This window comes from Callorhinus ursinus, unplaced genomic scaffold (genome assembly GCF_003265705.2).
Source record: "Callorhinus ursinus isolate GAN/ISIS: 27379988/994484 unplaced genomic scaffold, GSC_fseal_2.0 scaffold118, whole genome shotgun sequence".
NCBI classification, from domain to species: Eukaryota; Metazoa; Chordata; class Mammalia; order Carnivora; family Otariidae; genus Callorhinus; species Callorhinus ursinus.
Genome location: NW_027397180.1, coordinates 268,232 through 283,272, shown reverse-complemented (window position 1 = coordinate 283,272; position 15,041 = coordinate 268,232). Strand labels below are relative to the sequence as shown.

Genomic DNA, 15,041 nt, shown 5'->3' with positions numbered 1-15,041 from the left:
GACACTCGAGTCTCTGGACCAGTCTCCATGTCAGTCCTGGCTCCCTGCTCCTGCACCGCCGGCCTCCAAACTGCAAGAGGCGCAGAGGGACACTGGCCGCTGTGCTCAGCAGGGCAGGACCCACGTCCCCATCACAGGAGCCCATACAGAGGGCCCGTGAGGTACCCACCTGCCTGAAGACGCACACTATTCAGTTTGGGGGTGGGAAGTCCACACAGGCTGCCTGGAGGAGCACACGGACCCCCACTCAGCTACCCTCCCAGTGTGACACCCTCTACCCCCAGGAGAGGCCCCTTCTGGTGTGATCCAGAGCTGGCTTTGGAGCAATGCGTGACCAGCAGAGGGGTCACCACGAGAACAGAACGAGGGAGGCAGAATCTCAGGGCGCCTGTGCCCCGTGGTGCTGGGCAACCCCCTCCCCCACCAGGCCCGCTTCATGACTCCAACCTTGGCATCACATCTTAAGGCAACATTTAGGGTTACTTAGCAAGATGTGTCAGTCGGGCGCAGAATGTACAGAATCCCCCACATTCCCCACACCTAGGCCCTGTTAGCACCTTACACTAGTATATGGGTCGTTTGTCACAGTTCACGAATCCATACTGGTACGTTAACTGCAGTCTGCTGTGTTTTCAGATTTCCTCACTGTTTATCTAAAGCCCCTTTTCTGGGGCGCCTGGGGGGCTCTGTCAGTGAAGCGTCTGCCTTCGGCTCAGGTCATGATCCCGGGGTCCTGGGATCGAATCCTGTGTCGGGCTCCCTGCTCTGCGGGGAGCCTGCTTCTCCCTCCCTCTGCTGCTCCCCCTGCTCGTGCTCTGTCTCTGACAAATAAATAAACAAACTTACAAAAATAAATAAATAAAGCTCCTTTTCTGCCCCAGGATCCCACCCAGTACTCCCATGACATTCCGCCATCATGTCTGCTCAGCCCCTCTGGGTGGTGACGGCGCCTCAGACTTCCCTTGTCTTGGAAGGCCTGCACAGTCTTGAAGAGGACCGGTCAGGTGTTCTGTAGGATGTCCCCTAGTCAATACCATCTGCTGCTTTCTGTGATTCCATTAGGGTTGCACGTTTTGGGAGTAAGATCACATCACACCAACATGATCTCTGATGTCCCCTGACTGGGGTGCACCTGTCAGGTGCCCTCCCTACTCTGCTCTTGGGAGGGTCCCTCTGTACAACCAGCACTCAAGGGCTGGGGGGCTGAGCCCCCACTCCTTGACGGGGAGCTCTTACATTTATTTGGAATTCGTCTGCTGGGGCAACTTGTCTCTTCTCCCTCACTTACTTACTTGACCATTTATATCAGCACGGACTTGTGGATATGTATTTTATACTTTGGGTTATAATGTGATACTACTTTATGTTTTGTTGCTCAAATCATTCCCGCTTTGGCCACTGGGAGCTCCTTCAGTTGTCTGCTTCATCACAGCTTTGACATAACCCCATCCTTGCGGGATTTTGTTTTTTTCTGAGCTCTTCCTTTCTGGCGCTAGACGGCCCCCAGACCCAGCTGGGCATCTCCTGCCCCAGCCCTGGAATCAGCCTTTTCTCCAGGAGCCCTGGTTCCTTCACTGGAGGACGGTCTGGGGAACCAAGTTCCGGGGGCCGGCGTGCTCCTCACCACTGGGGCGTCGTAGCTTCTGGGCCCCTCAGCGGACAGACGGAGCCATGTACTGACTGTGCATCTACACGAATCTCAGCTACGTCCCTGTGTAACCATCTGTGTCGACGTTAAGCTGGTGCTTCCAACTCCCATCCATCATCCCATGGAGCATCCTCCCCCTGATTCCCTGTCACCCCCCACTCCACACTGACACCCCAGGTTCTCAGCCTCTGCCGGCCCCTGACTTGGTCCCTCCATTCCAGTGTGCGTGCGCAGCAGAGTCAGAGCTGTTAAGCTGGACCCCCGCGGGAAGCCCCTGCGTCCACGAGAGCCCAGTGCGCGTGTGCACGTGCTTTGCCTTGAGCCTGGCAGACTCCAGCCCCGCTGCTGAGGTGGCTTCACACGTGTGTAATACAGTGAGAGTCCTGCACCGTTTGCATTGCTCCCTGGGATTCCCGACATCCTGACTTATTTCCTTTTCTCTGATTTGCATACATTAGGTTTGCTCCCTGTGTTGACTAATGCAAAGGGTCCCGTATCTACCATTACAGTACCGTACAGAGCACTTTAAAAACCCCTCCAATCCCAAGCTCCACACACGGACTCCCCCATCACCCTAGACACCACTGATCTCACCACATGGCAGCACCTTCGCCAGAATGTCACATGGGAACATCACACAGTACATGGCCTTCCCACATGGCTTCTTTCACTTTGTAAAATGTATCTGAGTTTCACCCTCCGTCTTTGTGTTAAAAAAGAGACAGCAGGCCCAAAACAAAGTCACTTGGGCTGAGCCCCAGTCAGCAAACCACAGACTTAACACCCACCTGAAGTGCATTCTCAATCCCAGGAATTCGACCTTTAACCAGTCAGCATGGAATTAGCTGGCCAGTCCTTGGCAGGTAATCCGCCCCACAGACCCCTTCCGTTCCCTTCTCTGCTCCTAATTTCCCTTACCGCCACTCTCCTGTCTTTACAAACCTTTCCTTTTCTGCAGCTTGGCGGAGCTCCTTCTATTGCTGGATGGGAGGCCGTCCAGCCATGAATCACTGAATAAAGCCAACTGTATCTTTAAATTTAGTCGGTTGAATTTTGTTATTTTTTTTTTAAGATTTTATTTATTTATTTGAGAGAGAGAGAATGAGAGACAGAGAGCACGAGAGGGAAGAGGGTCAGAGGGAGAAGCAGACTCCCTGCCGACCAGGGAGCCCGACATGGGACTCGATCCCGGGACTCCAGGACCATGACCTGAGCCGAAGGCAGTCGCTTAACCAACTGAGCCACCCAGGCGCCCTGAATTTTGTTATTTAACAATGGCTTTGTAGCTCATTTCTTTCTTTTTTTTTTTTTAAGATTTTATTTATTTGACAGACAGAGACACAGTGAGAGGGAACACAAGCAGGGGGAGTGGGAGAGGGAGAAGCTGGTTTCCCGCAGAGCAGGGAGCCCGATGCAGGACTCGATCCCAGGACCCTGGGACCATGACCTGAGCCGAAGGCAGACGCCCAACGACTGAGCCACCCAGATGCCCCTGTAGCTCATTTCTTTTTGCTGCTTAATAATATTTCATGGTCTGGGGGCGCCTGGGTGGCTCAGTCATTGGGCGTCTGCCTTCGGCTCAGGTCATGGTCCCGGGTTCCTGGGATCGAGTCCTGCATCGGGCTCCCTGCTCCGCGGGAAGCCAGCTTTTCCCTCTCCCACTCCCCCTGCTTGTGTTCCCTCTCTGTCTCTCTGTCAAATAATAAAATAAAATCTTAAAAAAAAAATTTTCATGGTCTGGATGTACCTGTTTTTGTTTATCCACTCACCTACTCAAGGACATGCTGGCTGCTTCCAAGTTTGGGCAATTATGAATAAAGCTGCTCTAACATCCATTTGCAGGCTTTTGTGTGGACATGAGTTTTCGTTTCATTTGGATAAATACCTAGGAGTCCAATTACTGGACCCCAGGGTAAGAATAAGTTTAATTCTACAAGAGATTGTCAAACTTCTGGTGTTGTAGCTCAAAAGTCACCACCAAACCCAAGGTCACCAGATTTTCTACTGTTTTTTTTTTTTCCAGGAAGTTTTATGGTTTCTTATTTTACACTTAGGTCTACAATCCATTTTCAATGATGGTGAAAAGTCTGTATGCAGCTTCCTTTTGTATAAACATCTAGCTATTCCAGCTCTGTTGGCTGAAAAGACTTTCTCCCCCGAACTGTCTGCACTCCTCTGCCCGCAGCAAGGGGACGGTGTTTGTGTGGGTCTGTTCCACTGACTGCCAACACCACGCTGGCCACGTCACTGCCGCCGGTCAGGGAGGCCAGGTGGGGTCATCCCTCCAGCTCTGCTCTTTTTCAGTATACGAGTACACTGTATTTCCTGCATACTACAGATATGCAAAATACATTCACGTCTTACATGTAATAACTTCTTTATGTATCTGTATATACATGCTCATCCATGTATGTCAACATCCCAAGTGTCACCAATGGATAAATGGATCAATAAACTGTGGCCCATCCACAGAGCGGAACACTCCCCAGCAATGAACCTGACCAATCACCGACAGGCACCAAACACGGACGTCACAAGGCCAGCATGTCACACGGAAGAAACCAAACACGGTGTGCAGGCTGGGTGACTCGGTGTATACGAAACTGGAGTGCAGACAAGAGGAACCTACAGGGACAGATGGTTGGTGTGGGGGACTGTATCTCCATAGACACATGCATCTGGGGAGACTCACTGAGCTCTAGATATGCGTTGTATTAAATTACTGGACGATAAAGTTGACTTCGGAAAAAAAACCTACTCCCCCAAAATAACAGAATTTGTTAGATCCATAAAAAGAACAATGATATACAAGCTGAAATTGAGAACTTAAGGAAAACAAGCCAATTTTCTAGGTTTTAAATAATGCAGACATTGTTTTTTCTTTCTTTTTAAACAATAAACATAATCTTCAGAAGCACTTTCTTTACACGAAATCTAAGCCTGAGGGCGTCAAATCTAAGCCTGAGGGCGTCCCCTGTGCTGCGTGGGGGAGGGCTGTGGGCCAGCCCAGGTCTATGGGGCGAGGACGCATCCATACACCCACGAGAATCTCCCTGGAAGCAGCAGCAGAACCACAGATGTGTGAGGACGGAAGCATCACTGGGGCAGTGGAGGCTCCCAGGGATGAGCCAGGAGCAAGTTCTAGGCGCCATGTGCAGAATTATGGGGCCAGGAGGGTAGTTCTTCTCTGTCCCTGATGGGAGGCCAAGAGGGACAGGGCCTGTGAGCTAAGATTCCCAGTGCCCCCAGTGCACAGAGCTTCAGAGCAGAGAAGGGTCCAGGAGCCCTCAAATTCCCAACCCCCTCAAGGGCTCCCCTTCAGTGGACTTGCACAGGGGCTGCTGGGGTGAGGGCCCAGGCGTCTCTGCTGCTCACTGCCCCAGCCCCTCACGTGCAGGGGCAACTCAGGACAGGGGCCAGTGCAAGATCAAGAGGCGGAACATGCCCACATGGGTCCACAGCTGCTGCCCAGAAACAGCCAACAAGGCCCCCTTAACCTCAGGGTCCGGGCTGGAGGGGCTCGCCAGCAGGCACTGGGGAGTAAGAACCAGTGCCCCATGAGGGCCCACCGTTGGTGGCATTGCGCTCTAACCTGTGACAACTCTTGCCTGGAACTGCTCATCGCTGGCCTAACTTCACAGCCACAGGGGGACACCTCTTGAACATGACCCAGTCCTGCTTTCTGGTGCTCCCTCTGCCCATGTGTGCCCAGCAGATACCAGTGCTGACAAATTCACAGAGAAGGCCACATTCTACTTGGAAACACCCACTAAGCAAACTCAGTCTCACTGTCTCCCGCGTCCACAGGTTCAGTGCCCCTGGTACAGGGACCCACTGCAGTGAGGGCAGCCTCGGGCCACCCAGAGGGGCCAAGCTCCCCCTTCTACTTCTGGACGCCATTACCCACGCACGTGGCACCGACCGGCTCCCCCCCCGCACCAGCAGGGCACCAAGCAACAGGCAGTGCCTGTGCGGACGAGTTAGACTTGGAAAAAAGAGGAAGACAGTATGGAAAAGGCGGGAGGATATCCTGCACAGTGTGCAACCAGGAGCCAGGGCGTCTTTCCGCTGAGGACAAGGCATGGGTCCCCCTGTGGGAGCAGAGCCCCGCCCCTGGCTGCAGCCTAGGAGACCAGATGGGGGCTCTGAAGTGCGTGTACACGCAGGCGGCCAGACATATTGCTGAAAGGGAGCACCTGACGTCCCAGCGTCCTAACAAGCTAGATACCCGTGGAGCACACAACGGTGCTCAGGCCACACTCCCAGGCAGACGCTAGCACCCCCACTTCACGAGCCCCGGCCCCACCAACCAAATCCAGCCAGCAGTCTTCCAGCACCACCCTCTGCCTCTGTCCCTGCCCTGGTGCCCCGTGCCACAGAGCAAGTGGGTCAGAGGAGCAATGGGGGTTTCACGGGCCCGAGGAGTCCGCCCAGTACAGAAATCCCACAGCAATCAGTTCTAAAACCAGCTTATCTCCCTCACACACTTCTGACAGTGGCCTCAGAACCCATGGGATTCCGACAAAGAACATGATCTACCAGTTAGTCTATGTCTGGAGATAATACTGAAAAGGCAGTCTACCTGTTTCCTGACCTCAGGATGACATCGTCCACAAGAATACCCGTTTAAAATGTTCAAAAAGCATCAGTATCAACAAAGCTCAAGAATGGTGCTGGCTGATGGGAGAGAATCATCCCTGGCCATCACAAATATCTGTATACCCCCAGATTCCCAAACTCATAGGCTCTGTGATATTGTGATTTATATTAAGAAATATGTATTTCTCCATCCCTGTTTCTGGCACAGAACCCCTAAGACCCTTGGCATTTCTGAAGTGATAAAGGTCTTTTGTTATGTTAATGAGGTGACTTTTGGACCCTCAGCTAAGGATGGGGGCTGGCTGCCAGGACAGCCAACCAAGGGACTGGAGGGTCGGTTCTATCCCACCCTCTGACCTCCAGGGATGGCAGCAGGGCTGAAGGTTGAGTTCAATCGCCAAAGGCCAATGAGTCAGTCATGGCTAAGTAATGCAGCCTCCATAAAACCCAAAGGACAAGGTTTTGAGAACTTCTGGGTTGGGGAACACGTGGAGATCCGGGGACAGTGGTGTGCCTGGAACGGCCATGGACATTTCCCCAGACCTCACCCTGGGCATCTCTTCCATCTGGCTGTTCCTGACTTGGATCCTTTAGTAATCAGCTAGGGATCTAGTAAGTAAAATGTTTCCCTGAGTTCTGTGAGCTGCTCTGGTGAATGAACAGAACTGAGAAGTCATGGGAACCTTGGATTTACAGCCACTTGGTCAGAGGCCCAGGTGACAACCCCGACTTGTGACTGGCACCTGAAGTGGGGGAAGGAGGACAGTCTTGCAGGACTGAGCACTCAACCTGTGCAACCTGATGTGGTCTCTGGGCAGATGGTCTCAGGACTGAGCTGAACTGTAGATACTCAGGTGGTGTCCAGAGCATTGCTTGTGGGGTGTGTAGGGAAACCATCCCTCTCATCAGAACCGGTGACCTTTCTGGGTTCCATCCCTGGTGCTGCTGCAGCACATTCTGGTCTGTTACTCGTGCAAATCCCACACAAGCTGCAGGTCCCATGAGAGATGGTACCGTCAAGGGTCCTGGGACAGGTGGATATGAGGCTAAAAAAGCCACACAGCTCCAAGGGGCAGCCTGGGAGAGACGCTTCAGGCATATGCAATGGGGAGGATGGGAGCCCCGCCAGCCTTGGAGTGGAGACTGGCCCCCCCGAGCCATGGGCCAGCCTGACAGATCAAGGACCCACACCCAACTATGCCGGGTGCCTGCACCGCTCAGGCTGGGGGCCTGGTTACCTCTTGGTGTTATAGGCTGTGTCCCGAGGTGTCTCCTCCAGCAGAGTCACGTAGCCAAGCACACAGGTGAGGATGAAGAGCACAGTTAGGGTATGGGCTCGCCTGAAATCCAAACACAAACACAGAATGTGTCAGCGCACAAAGCGTGACTACACCTGTGACGTGCAGCCACAGGACAGAGCTCAGCCTTCAACCTCACGCTCAGAAACACTGAGAGTCACCAGCGGGGTGGCTCCTAGCTGGATCTCTGTTTGCTGTGTCAGTCCATCGGTCAAGTGGGAAGAGCCCCAAGGGCTGGAAGGCTCAAGGCTGCTGCTCAAGGACTGACGGGTATGTCTCCTGCCAGTGTCTGCGGCTGGTGGCTATTGTTCAGAGGCTGGGTAGCAGGCAGACATGGCAGTTTTCACTGAGCAGAATATGCCCAGCCTCAGGATTCATGAAGTGACCACATCTGAGAGATTCGAAAGGACAGCCCAAGAAACAGAGGTGAGGGAAAGGGGCACCGGGACCCAAAGTGAGGAGGCGAGTGTCCCCAGTAGTACCATTTACTCAGAAGACCTGGCAGAGACACGGGCCTGGCCCCTTCCAACCGCCCCCAGGCTGGATGAGGAGGCAGGGCTCTCTGGCAGCCAGTGGATGCACCTCCCCTGAAACGGGGCCCACAACCGGTCAGGTACGCGGACTACAGGGCCAGCAGCTGACACCAAGACAAGCCTGCAGGCTGCCCCATGTCAGATACCACCCTGGCCCTCTGCATTCTAACAGCTGCTTACAACGGGAGTCGAAGACCCAGACCCCAAATCCAGATAAGCAGAGACTGTCCCTGGAGAGCATGCAACCCATCCAAGCCTCAGGGTCCTCATCTCTAAATGAGGACGCTTCCAACCTTGGATGATTCCATTTCCAGCAAAAACACCCTTCAGGAATGAATGTGAACACTCTCCGAGGAGGAATAAGAAGAGAGAGTAAGGAGAGAAGGAAGCCTGCTCTAAGAGGACCACTAACCAAAGTCCTCAGACAGAAAGAAACCAGGCCACCAGGAAGGAATAAAGAGCAACAGAAATGGTAAATGTCTTGTGAAAGAGACCGTCCTCCTCACCCATTCTTCAAAACATGCCTAACTACTGAAAGCAGCCATGCTAACACTGTGTGGTGGGGGCCCCCGCAGCCGAGGGAGAGAGGCTGAATGGGTCCGCACGGACTTGATGTGGCAGAGCCAGGAGGCTGGAACTGCAAAAGCCCAGGAGACTCACTGTATCCCTAGGGCAACACTGGAGATGTAATCAAAACCAACACATCTGCTGAAGTGGAGCACAACCAACCCGGGGCAGAACAGGTGCAGGGGAACAGAAACAGAGACAAAGAATAACACGGCAGACCTAAACGCATCAATAATTGAACGTAAATTACCTAAAACAAGATCTAAACAATGGAGGCTGTTACACACGCAGCACCATGCGGCTGTGAGGAGTCTCAGCCACGTAGGTGAGAGGTGGTCTCCAGAACTCATGTGCCACGTGACCCCATTTACATGGCACTCTCCAGAGGCCAAACTACAATGACAGAGACCAGGCCAGAGGCCGAGGTGAGGTCGTGTTCCATGCCCTGCCTGTGCCAGTGGTTACAGAAACCTGCGTGCACAGAAGCTACGGAACTGTGCACCCTACAAAATCAGATTTACTGTAGGTAACTTAGAAAAGAAACTAGTAAAAATCTCTAAATTGTTATGTATCGACCATTTCTGGTACAAGGTCAGGATCCAGGGAAGTGTGCTGGGAGAGCCCCTGAGCAGAATGCCAGTCCCACGCACCTCCGAGAAGGCATGACCCAGAGACCAGCTCAGAGCAAGAACCCAATTCCCATCCCCAGCAGTTCCAAGAAACAACGGTTTTCTGGAAAGGGCGCACATTTCTGAAGTGACCCTCGACAAAGGATAAGTGCTGAGAGCTGTGATCAGCCTCCTCTCCAAGGGCTTCCCTAGCCGAGAACTCTAAGGGAGGGACAGGTCCGGGGACTCGAGGCCACCAGGCAGGGCAAAGTGCCCACGGCAGGCTTACCAACAGTATGCAGGGTGCACAGGAACATCCGGCAGAGGCATCGGCCCAGGAAAGAGATGGGACCACTGTCCCAGGGGCCCAGCTGTGGGACTGCACAGCCACCTGGCCCAGAGAGTTCTGAGCAGGGCAAGTGTCTATGAGAAAACAGATGGGAAGAAGCCCCAGCCTAAGGGAGGAAGTAGAGTAAAATAGGTAAGAGCCCACAAACGGGCATCAGACTCACAGAAGAAAAAAGAAGCTAGTCAATTTGAGGAGAGGTGACCACATGTTCTGGAAGAGACCACAAGGCAAAGGGAATACCTCATTGCCGCTATGTGGGCCCGGACCCATCCACGCTGCTTCAGGGACACCAGCACGCCAAGGTGCCGTGCCTGGGCCAATCCCCCACAGTCCCTCGGGCACCCTGCCACCCCTCCACTGGGTCCTGCGAAGGATCTAAGACACACACAGCACAAGAGGCACCCCTGCAGGTATCCTGCCAGGACCGCATGTCTGGAGCACAGAGGCTAAAATTAAAATGTGAAAGCCTTTTGTCCCGGGTCTTTTTTTTTAAAGATTTTATTTATTTATTTGAGAGAGAGAGAATGAGCGATAGAGAGCACGAGAGGGAGGAGGGTCAGAGGGAGAAGCAGGAGCCTGATGTGGGACTCGATCCCAGGACTCCAGGATCATGACCTGAGCCGAAGGCAGTTGCTTAACCAACTGAGCCACCCAAGTGCCCCCAGGGTCTTTTTTTTTTTAAAGTAGGCTCCACGTGGAGGAGGGCCTGAACTTCCCTGAGATTAAGACTTGAGCTGAAATCAAGAGTTAGACACTTAAGTGACTGAGCCACCCAGGCGCACCTGTCCTGGGTCTTAAAAAATGACTTCAACCCTCTGGTTTCTTTCATATTACTTTCCACAAACACTGTAATCTTCCTGTAGTTTCTTTGGGCTAAAACACATTCCCTGAAGAGCATGGGGCAGCTCTGGTCATGTATCTTTCCATCCTCCTAAAAACACAAGGATTATCTGAGAAATAAAAACAACTATTTGTCCCTTGGGATCAATGTTCACACTGTCATTCAGGCGGTCACCCCTCACCCTGCAGAAGCAGAATTAGGAATCAGTAGGACTTCCTCTGTCCCATTTGAGGCAGGAAGGAGGCAGACAGTCAAGGACCCGGGGGACAGAGAGGGAGAAGCAGGCTCCGCGCTGAAAAAGGAGCCCAATGTGGGGCTTGATCCCAGGAACCCTGGGATCGTGACCTGAGCCGAAGGCTTAACTGACTGAGCCACCCAGGTGCCCCAGCCCAGTTCTTTAAGGGCAGAAGTGTAGGTGCCGACTACCTGCTATCATTAAAATGAAGTAGTGTTTGCATGGTCAGGGCTCGATCCCTGACAGAGCACTTTTAACAAGCAGCTGTGGCAACACAAGTCCCAGGGCAGCATCCAGGAGACATAACTCTGTTAATTCTAATTTTGAGACCATTGCTCAATCCATGGCCTGTGCTTTCCTTCGATTTTTCACTGTAAAGTTTACGTTTTCCACTTTGACATTTTTCCTTGGAGAGGCAATGGGACATAGTGGGAAAAGTCCCCCCCAACCCCGCAAAAGTATGGATTTTATTATCAGGTTTGCAACTTAGCACACTTGTGGTCTTGAGTAACTTTCTTCATCTTTCAGGTTTAATTTCCCCATCTTCAAAATGAGAATAGAAATACTGACTTGCAAGTTTGGTGTAGAAAATAAAAATATTACCTTGTAAGTTTGGTAAACAAAACCAAAACCAAAAATGACTCCCTTGTCTTGCACACAGCATCATTTCCACAAGTGTAGAAACAGAGAGGGCCGTCCAGGACAGCACCCAACACTCCACAGGCCGACCTCCCTAGCTCAACCTCCCTGGTGCCTGGGAAGACAAGGGCCTCCTTTGGTTTAGTGGCTAATAGATAACTCAGGGGAAGTTTGGGTGCTGTGATCCAGGCACAGGACAAGAGTGGCCGTAAATCCTGTGACTCTCCAGTCACTCAGCAATGGCAAGGGCGTGTGGACAGCTGGCTCCCTGCCACTATGAGTGGAAAATACCCAGATGTCAGTCCCTCCCTAGAGATGACCACATTCATTATGCCAAGTGGGCAGAAAGGGAGGCCCACTAAACCAATTAGAGAAAACATGAGAGCATAACTGGCACACTGAGGGCACAAGGAAGCCTCGGCCAGGAAAGGCCAAGGCCAGAGGGCCTGCCCCAGGCAAGCCAGAAGTGCTTGAGGCCATGACAGTGACCGCCCCCCCCCCAGCCTGCTGACCAACATGACCAAAAAGGCATCAGCTGCTGAGTCAAGTTTCCCAGATGTGGGCAAAGCTGGTAAACCCCTGCCCCACCAGGACTGAGAAAGGCATTTTCCAGAACCTGGGGCATTTACATCCCCTCCGCATGCTCTTGTGGTTACCACAGCAGAGTCCTGGGGATCACTAACAGTGCTCACCCAAGGCTCGGCAGCATAAGATGCATGCACTCCCAGAACATCACAACCATCCCTCCCCTCCTGCCTTAGGAGCTGGTTAGGGAGTGTGGTAATCCAACGGCAATTCACCCAACTTCCATCTCCAGGTGGCAACATTCGGTAGCACCTCTGTAGGACATCTAAGTGTCTCCTAAACCATCTTTAGAAAATGAGAGTTAACACGTCTCTGTGCCATTCCTCTGAGTCTATGGTTCTACACTGCGCCCGGATGTCCCACACTGGAGACCACAACTAGTAGAAGAGGTGGTGTTCTTGCCACTGCAGACCCCAGTAGGCCTCACACCCCCTCCCTGGGGCCTGGTTTCTGGGAGCACAGCTTCAAGCTCCAAGGCACAGGCAAACCCTGAACCCTAATTACATACCCTGTGGCTGACAAGTGGTAACAAAGACACTCAAGTACTACATGGCCCAGTATAACCACCAGCATGGGGCACCTTTTGTGAAAACCCTAAAAATAAGGTTTTGAATCATACAAAAGTTCCTTTGAGTAATTCTGGAACACAAAATAATTTCCACAAATAAGTACTTTTAGTCTTTACAGGAATTTTTAACATTCATTATTAAAATTCTCTAAACACAAAATAAAAGTTTTTTAAACCCTAACACAGCAAGTCAGTGAGAAGAGATTCAGAAGGAGGCAAGTGGCTAAGCTCTGCAGGTAAGAAGTAGTTCTCACCAAGCAGGCATCTGGTTACCTGCCTTGAGGAAATGTGAAGCTCCTTCCCCTACACAGGTGAGGGGGAGGCCTGGGATGCAGCAGGAACCTGCAGAGACCACAGACCGTATCACCAACCAGCGTCAGGGCACAGCACACGTCACACCTCTGGGGGGAGGCATGAGCCATCCACCAGGAGAGCCACCAGGCAGGTACCTGAAACCTGCCAGCCCCGTCACACTCCCTCCTGGAAAGCCTTCCTGGTCCCCACCAGTCCTCCTCAGAGGTAAGCTCAGCTACAGCAGGTATCTGTGTGTCCAGCTCCCAACTGACCAAGCACCCCTGTGGGCAGGACCTGAGAAGGGGTGGGTGCTGGTCTGTGCTTCTAAAGCAATCAGCACGCCTTTCACTGCACTGGTGAGATGTGTTCTCCCTGGCTTCTGCTAGTGCTGCAACCCTCGGCATCCCTTCAGCCAGGACACTTCGTGCCTCCTGAAGCTCCAGGCTTATGCCAGAACCCAAGCTTCTTGTTTAGTTCTCTGCTGAAATCTGCAGAATAGTACCTGGCACCCAGATGGGGCCCCCAAAATATGTGAATGAATAGGAAACAGGAAAAAAGCACAGCCACCACATTTCAGGATGGTATCCTCCCTCCTGCAGTCTGAAGGGGCACGCTGGTGGAGAGGCCTGATCTGCACGTGGCAGGTCTAGCAGGGTCCAAGAGTGCTCCAGGCACTCAGGGGCCACAACTCCCTTGGGAGGGCATGCTGTCCCTCTCTCCCTCCCACTGGCTCCACGACCACCTGAATGCATTATGTCCCCAAGGCAGGACTGGTAGCTATCCCTGTGCAGCAGCTGCGGGCACCCAGAGGGAAGATGCCAATTTTGTCCAGATACAGAGCTGCACCCCTATGAACACCCCCCTCCCTGCACATCTCCTGAGTCTGATAAAAACCAGGACACCCATTCAGCCCCATGTGCCCTCCTCCACAGTTTCTATCATGGAGCAGCACCTTCCCCTGAAACAGGCAATTACTCCCCTGTCAGGCTCTCCTCCTTCCCTGATCAGATCTTCCGTAACCATCCCATAGCTGGGTTCTCTGAAAAGGTGCTTCCAGGTGGCATTACCCCCTTCGCAGCTGGTGGCCACATCTACTTCGCTCTGTCCCTCCAGGGCCGACCACAGGTCTCAAATGCTGGCACTGTACTGTTTAGCTGGGCAGGAACTGAGCATCCAGCGAAGAAAAACCAAACCCCAACCCTCATGAAGCATGCTTTCTAGTACATGGGGTTTCTCTCTCTTATCAAGGAGGGAAAATAGGCTCGGAAAGGTGAAGGGCTACCCCAAGGTCACAGAGCCCTCTGGCGTAGGAGCCACGCCTGGAACCTCAAATACAGAAGGGCCAAACTCAGCATAAAGCAAGAGCAAGAAGTCTTCCAACGCAGGCTCTGGGAGGGCAGGAGCTGCTCCTGGGGGCCTCTCCCTCCCCGACACCCATTAAGGCAGCCTGGGGGACAGCCTGACCCCGAGGCGGGCTTGGACTCAGTTGTGCAGGGCTCCAAGAGCTGGCTCCGCAAGCAGCAACCGAAAAGAGACCGAGGCTGTATGTGACAAACACCCGCCCAACTCCCGGCACGTGGTAAGGTGTCCGCGCTACTGAACGTCACTGCTACGTGCTCGGCGGTGCAGACCGTTTCCTAAACACAAGCAGCAGACGCTAGAAAAGAGGGAACGGGACAGCGCGCACAGGTGAATTTTGGACAGGGAAATCAGGAAGAGCTTTCCGACGTGATGCCAGAGCCTAGTCCTCCCGAGACGGGGGGCAGGGGCCCGAGACGCGGGGCTGGACCACCGCGGGAGGCCGGCCGCGGCGCGGCTGGACAGGGGCCGTCCCGGGGTCTCGCGGGCGTCCCTCCACCCCAGCACCGTGCGTCCACGCCCCTCACGACCCCGGGGGCCGCCCCGCCGGCCCCCGCCCCTCACCAGAAGAAGGTGTTGGTGCCGTCGTCGTAGACCTCGGACTCCGTGCTGCGACGGCCCGCGCCCGGCCCGCTTGCTCGGCCCGTGGCCACGCCGTCCGGCGGCTCCTCCAGCGAGGCCTTGCCCGCGGGCACAGGGGACCCCGGCCGCGGCCCCCCGGCGCCTCTGTGCTCGCCCCTCCGCATGGCGCCCGCCCAGCCGCTCCGCCGCGCGCCTTGACCCCACGCACTGCGGGTCACCGCGAGGGCGCGCTGCGCACGGCGCGGGGAGCGCCGGGAAGGGGTCGCGGCGCTGCCTCGGCGGGGTCGAGGGAGAGCGGGGGCGGGGGGCGGTTAGGAAAATGTGGGCTGTGCATTG

General features: G+C 53.8%; 1 protein-coding gene across 5 annotated transcripts in view; it reads right to left on the bottom strand.

Moving 5' to 3' along the window:
* PTDSS2 (phosphatidylserine synthase 2) overlaps positions 1-15,041 on the bottom strand; it is a 25,340-nt gene extending 10,299 nt beyond the window's left edge. The window contains exons 1-2 of one of the 5 annotated variants that reach the window (XR_012377195.1): positions 14,688-15,039; positions 7,486-7,587 (exon numbers count right to left, since the gene is read on the bottom strand). Coding sequence is in view for 4 of the 5 variants with exons in the window: in XM_073889841.1 (XP_073745942.1) it covers positions 7,486-7,587; positions 14,688-14,869 (284 nt within the window). In the remaining variant the exon portion in view is untranslated. Of the gene's footprint in view, positions 1-7,485; positions 7,588-14,687 lie in introns of all 5 variants that reach the window. The other 4 variants (XM_073889841.1, XM_073889840.1, XM_025862092.2 and 1 more) reach the window with 4 other exon arrangements.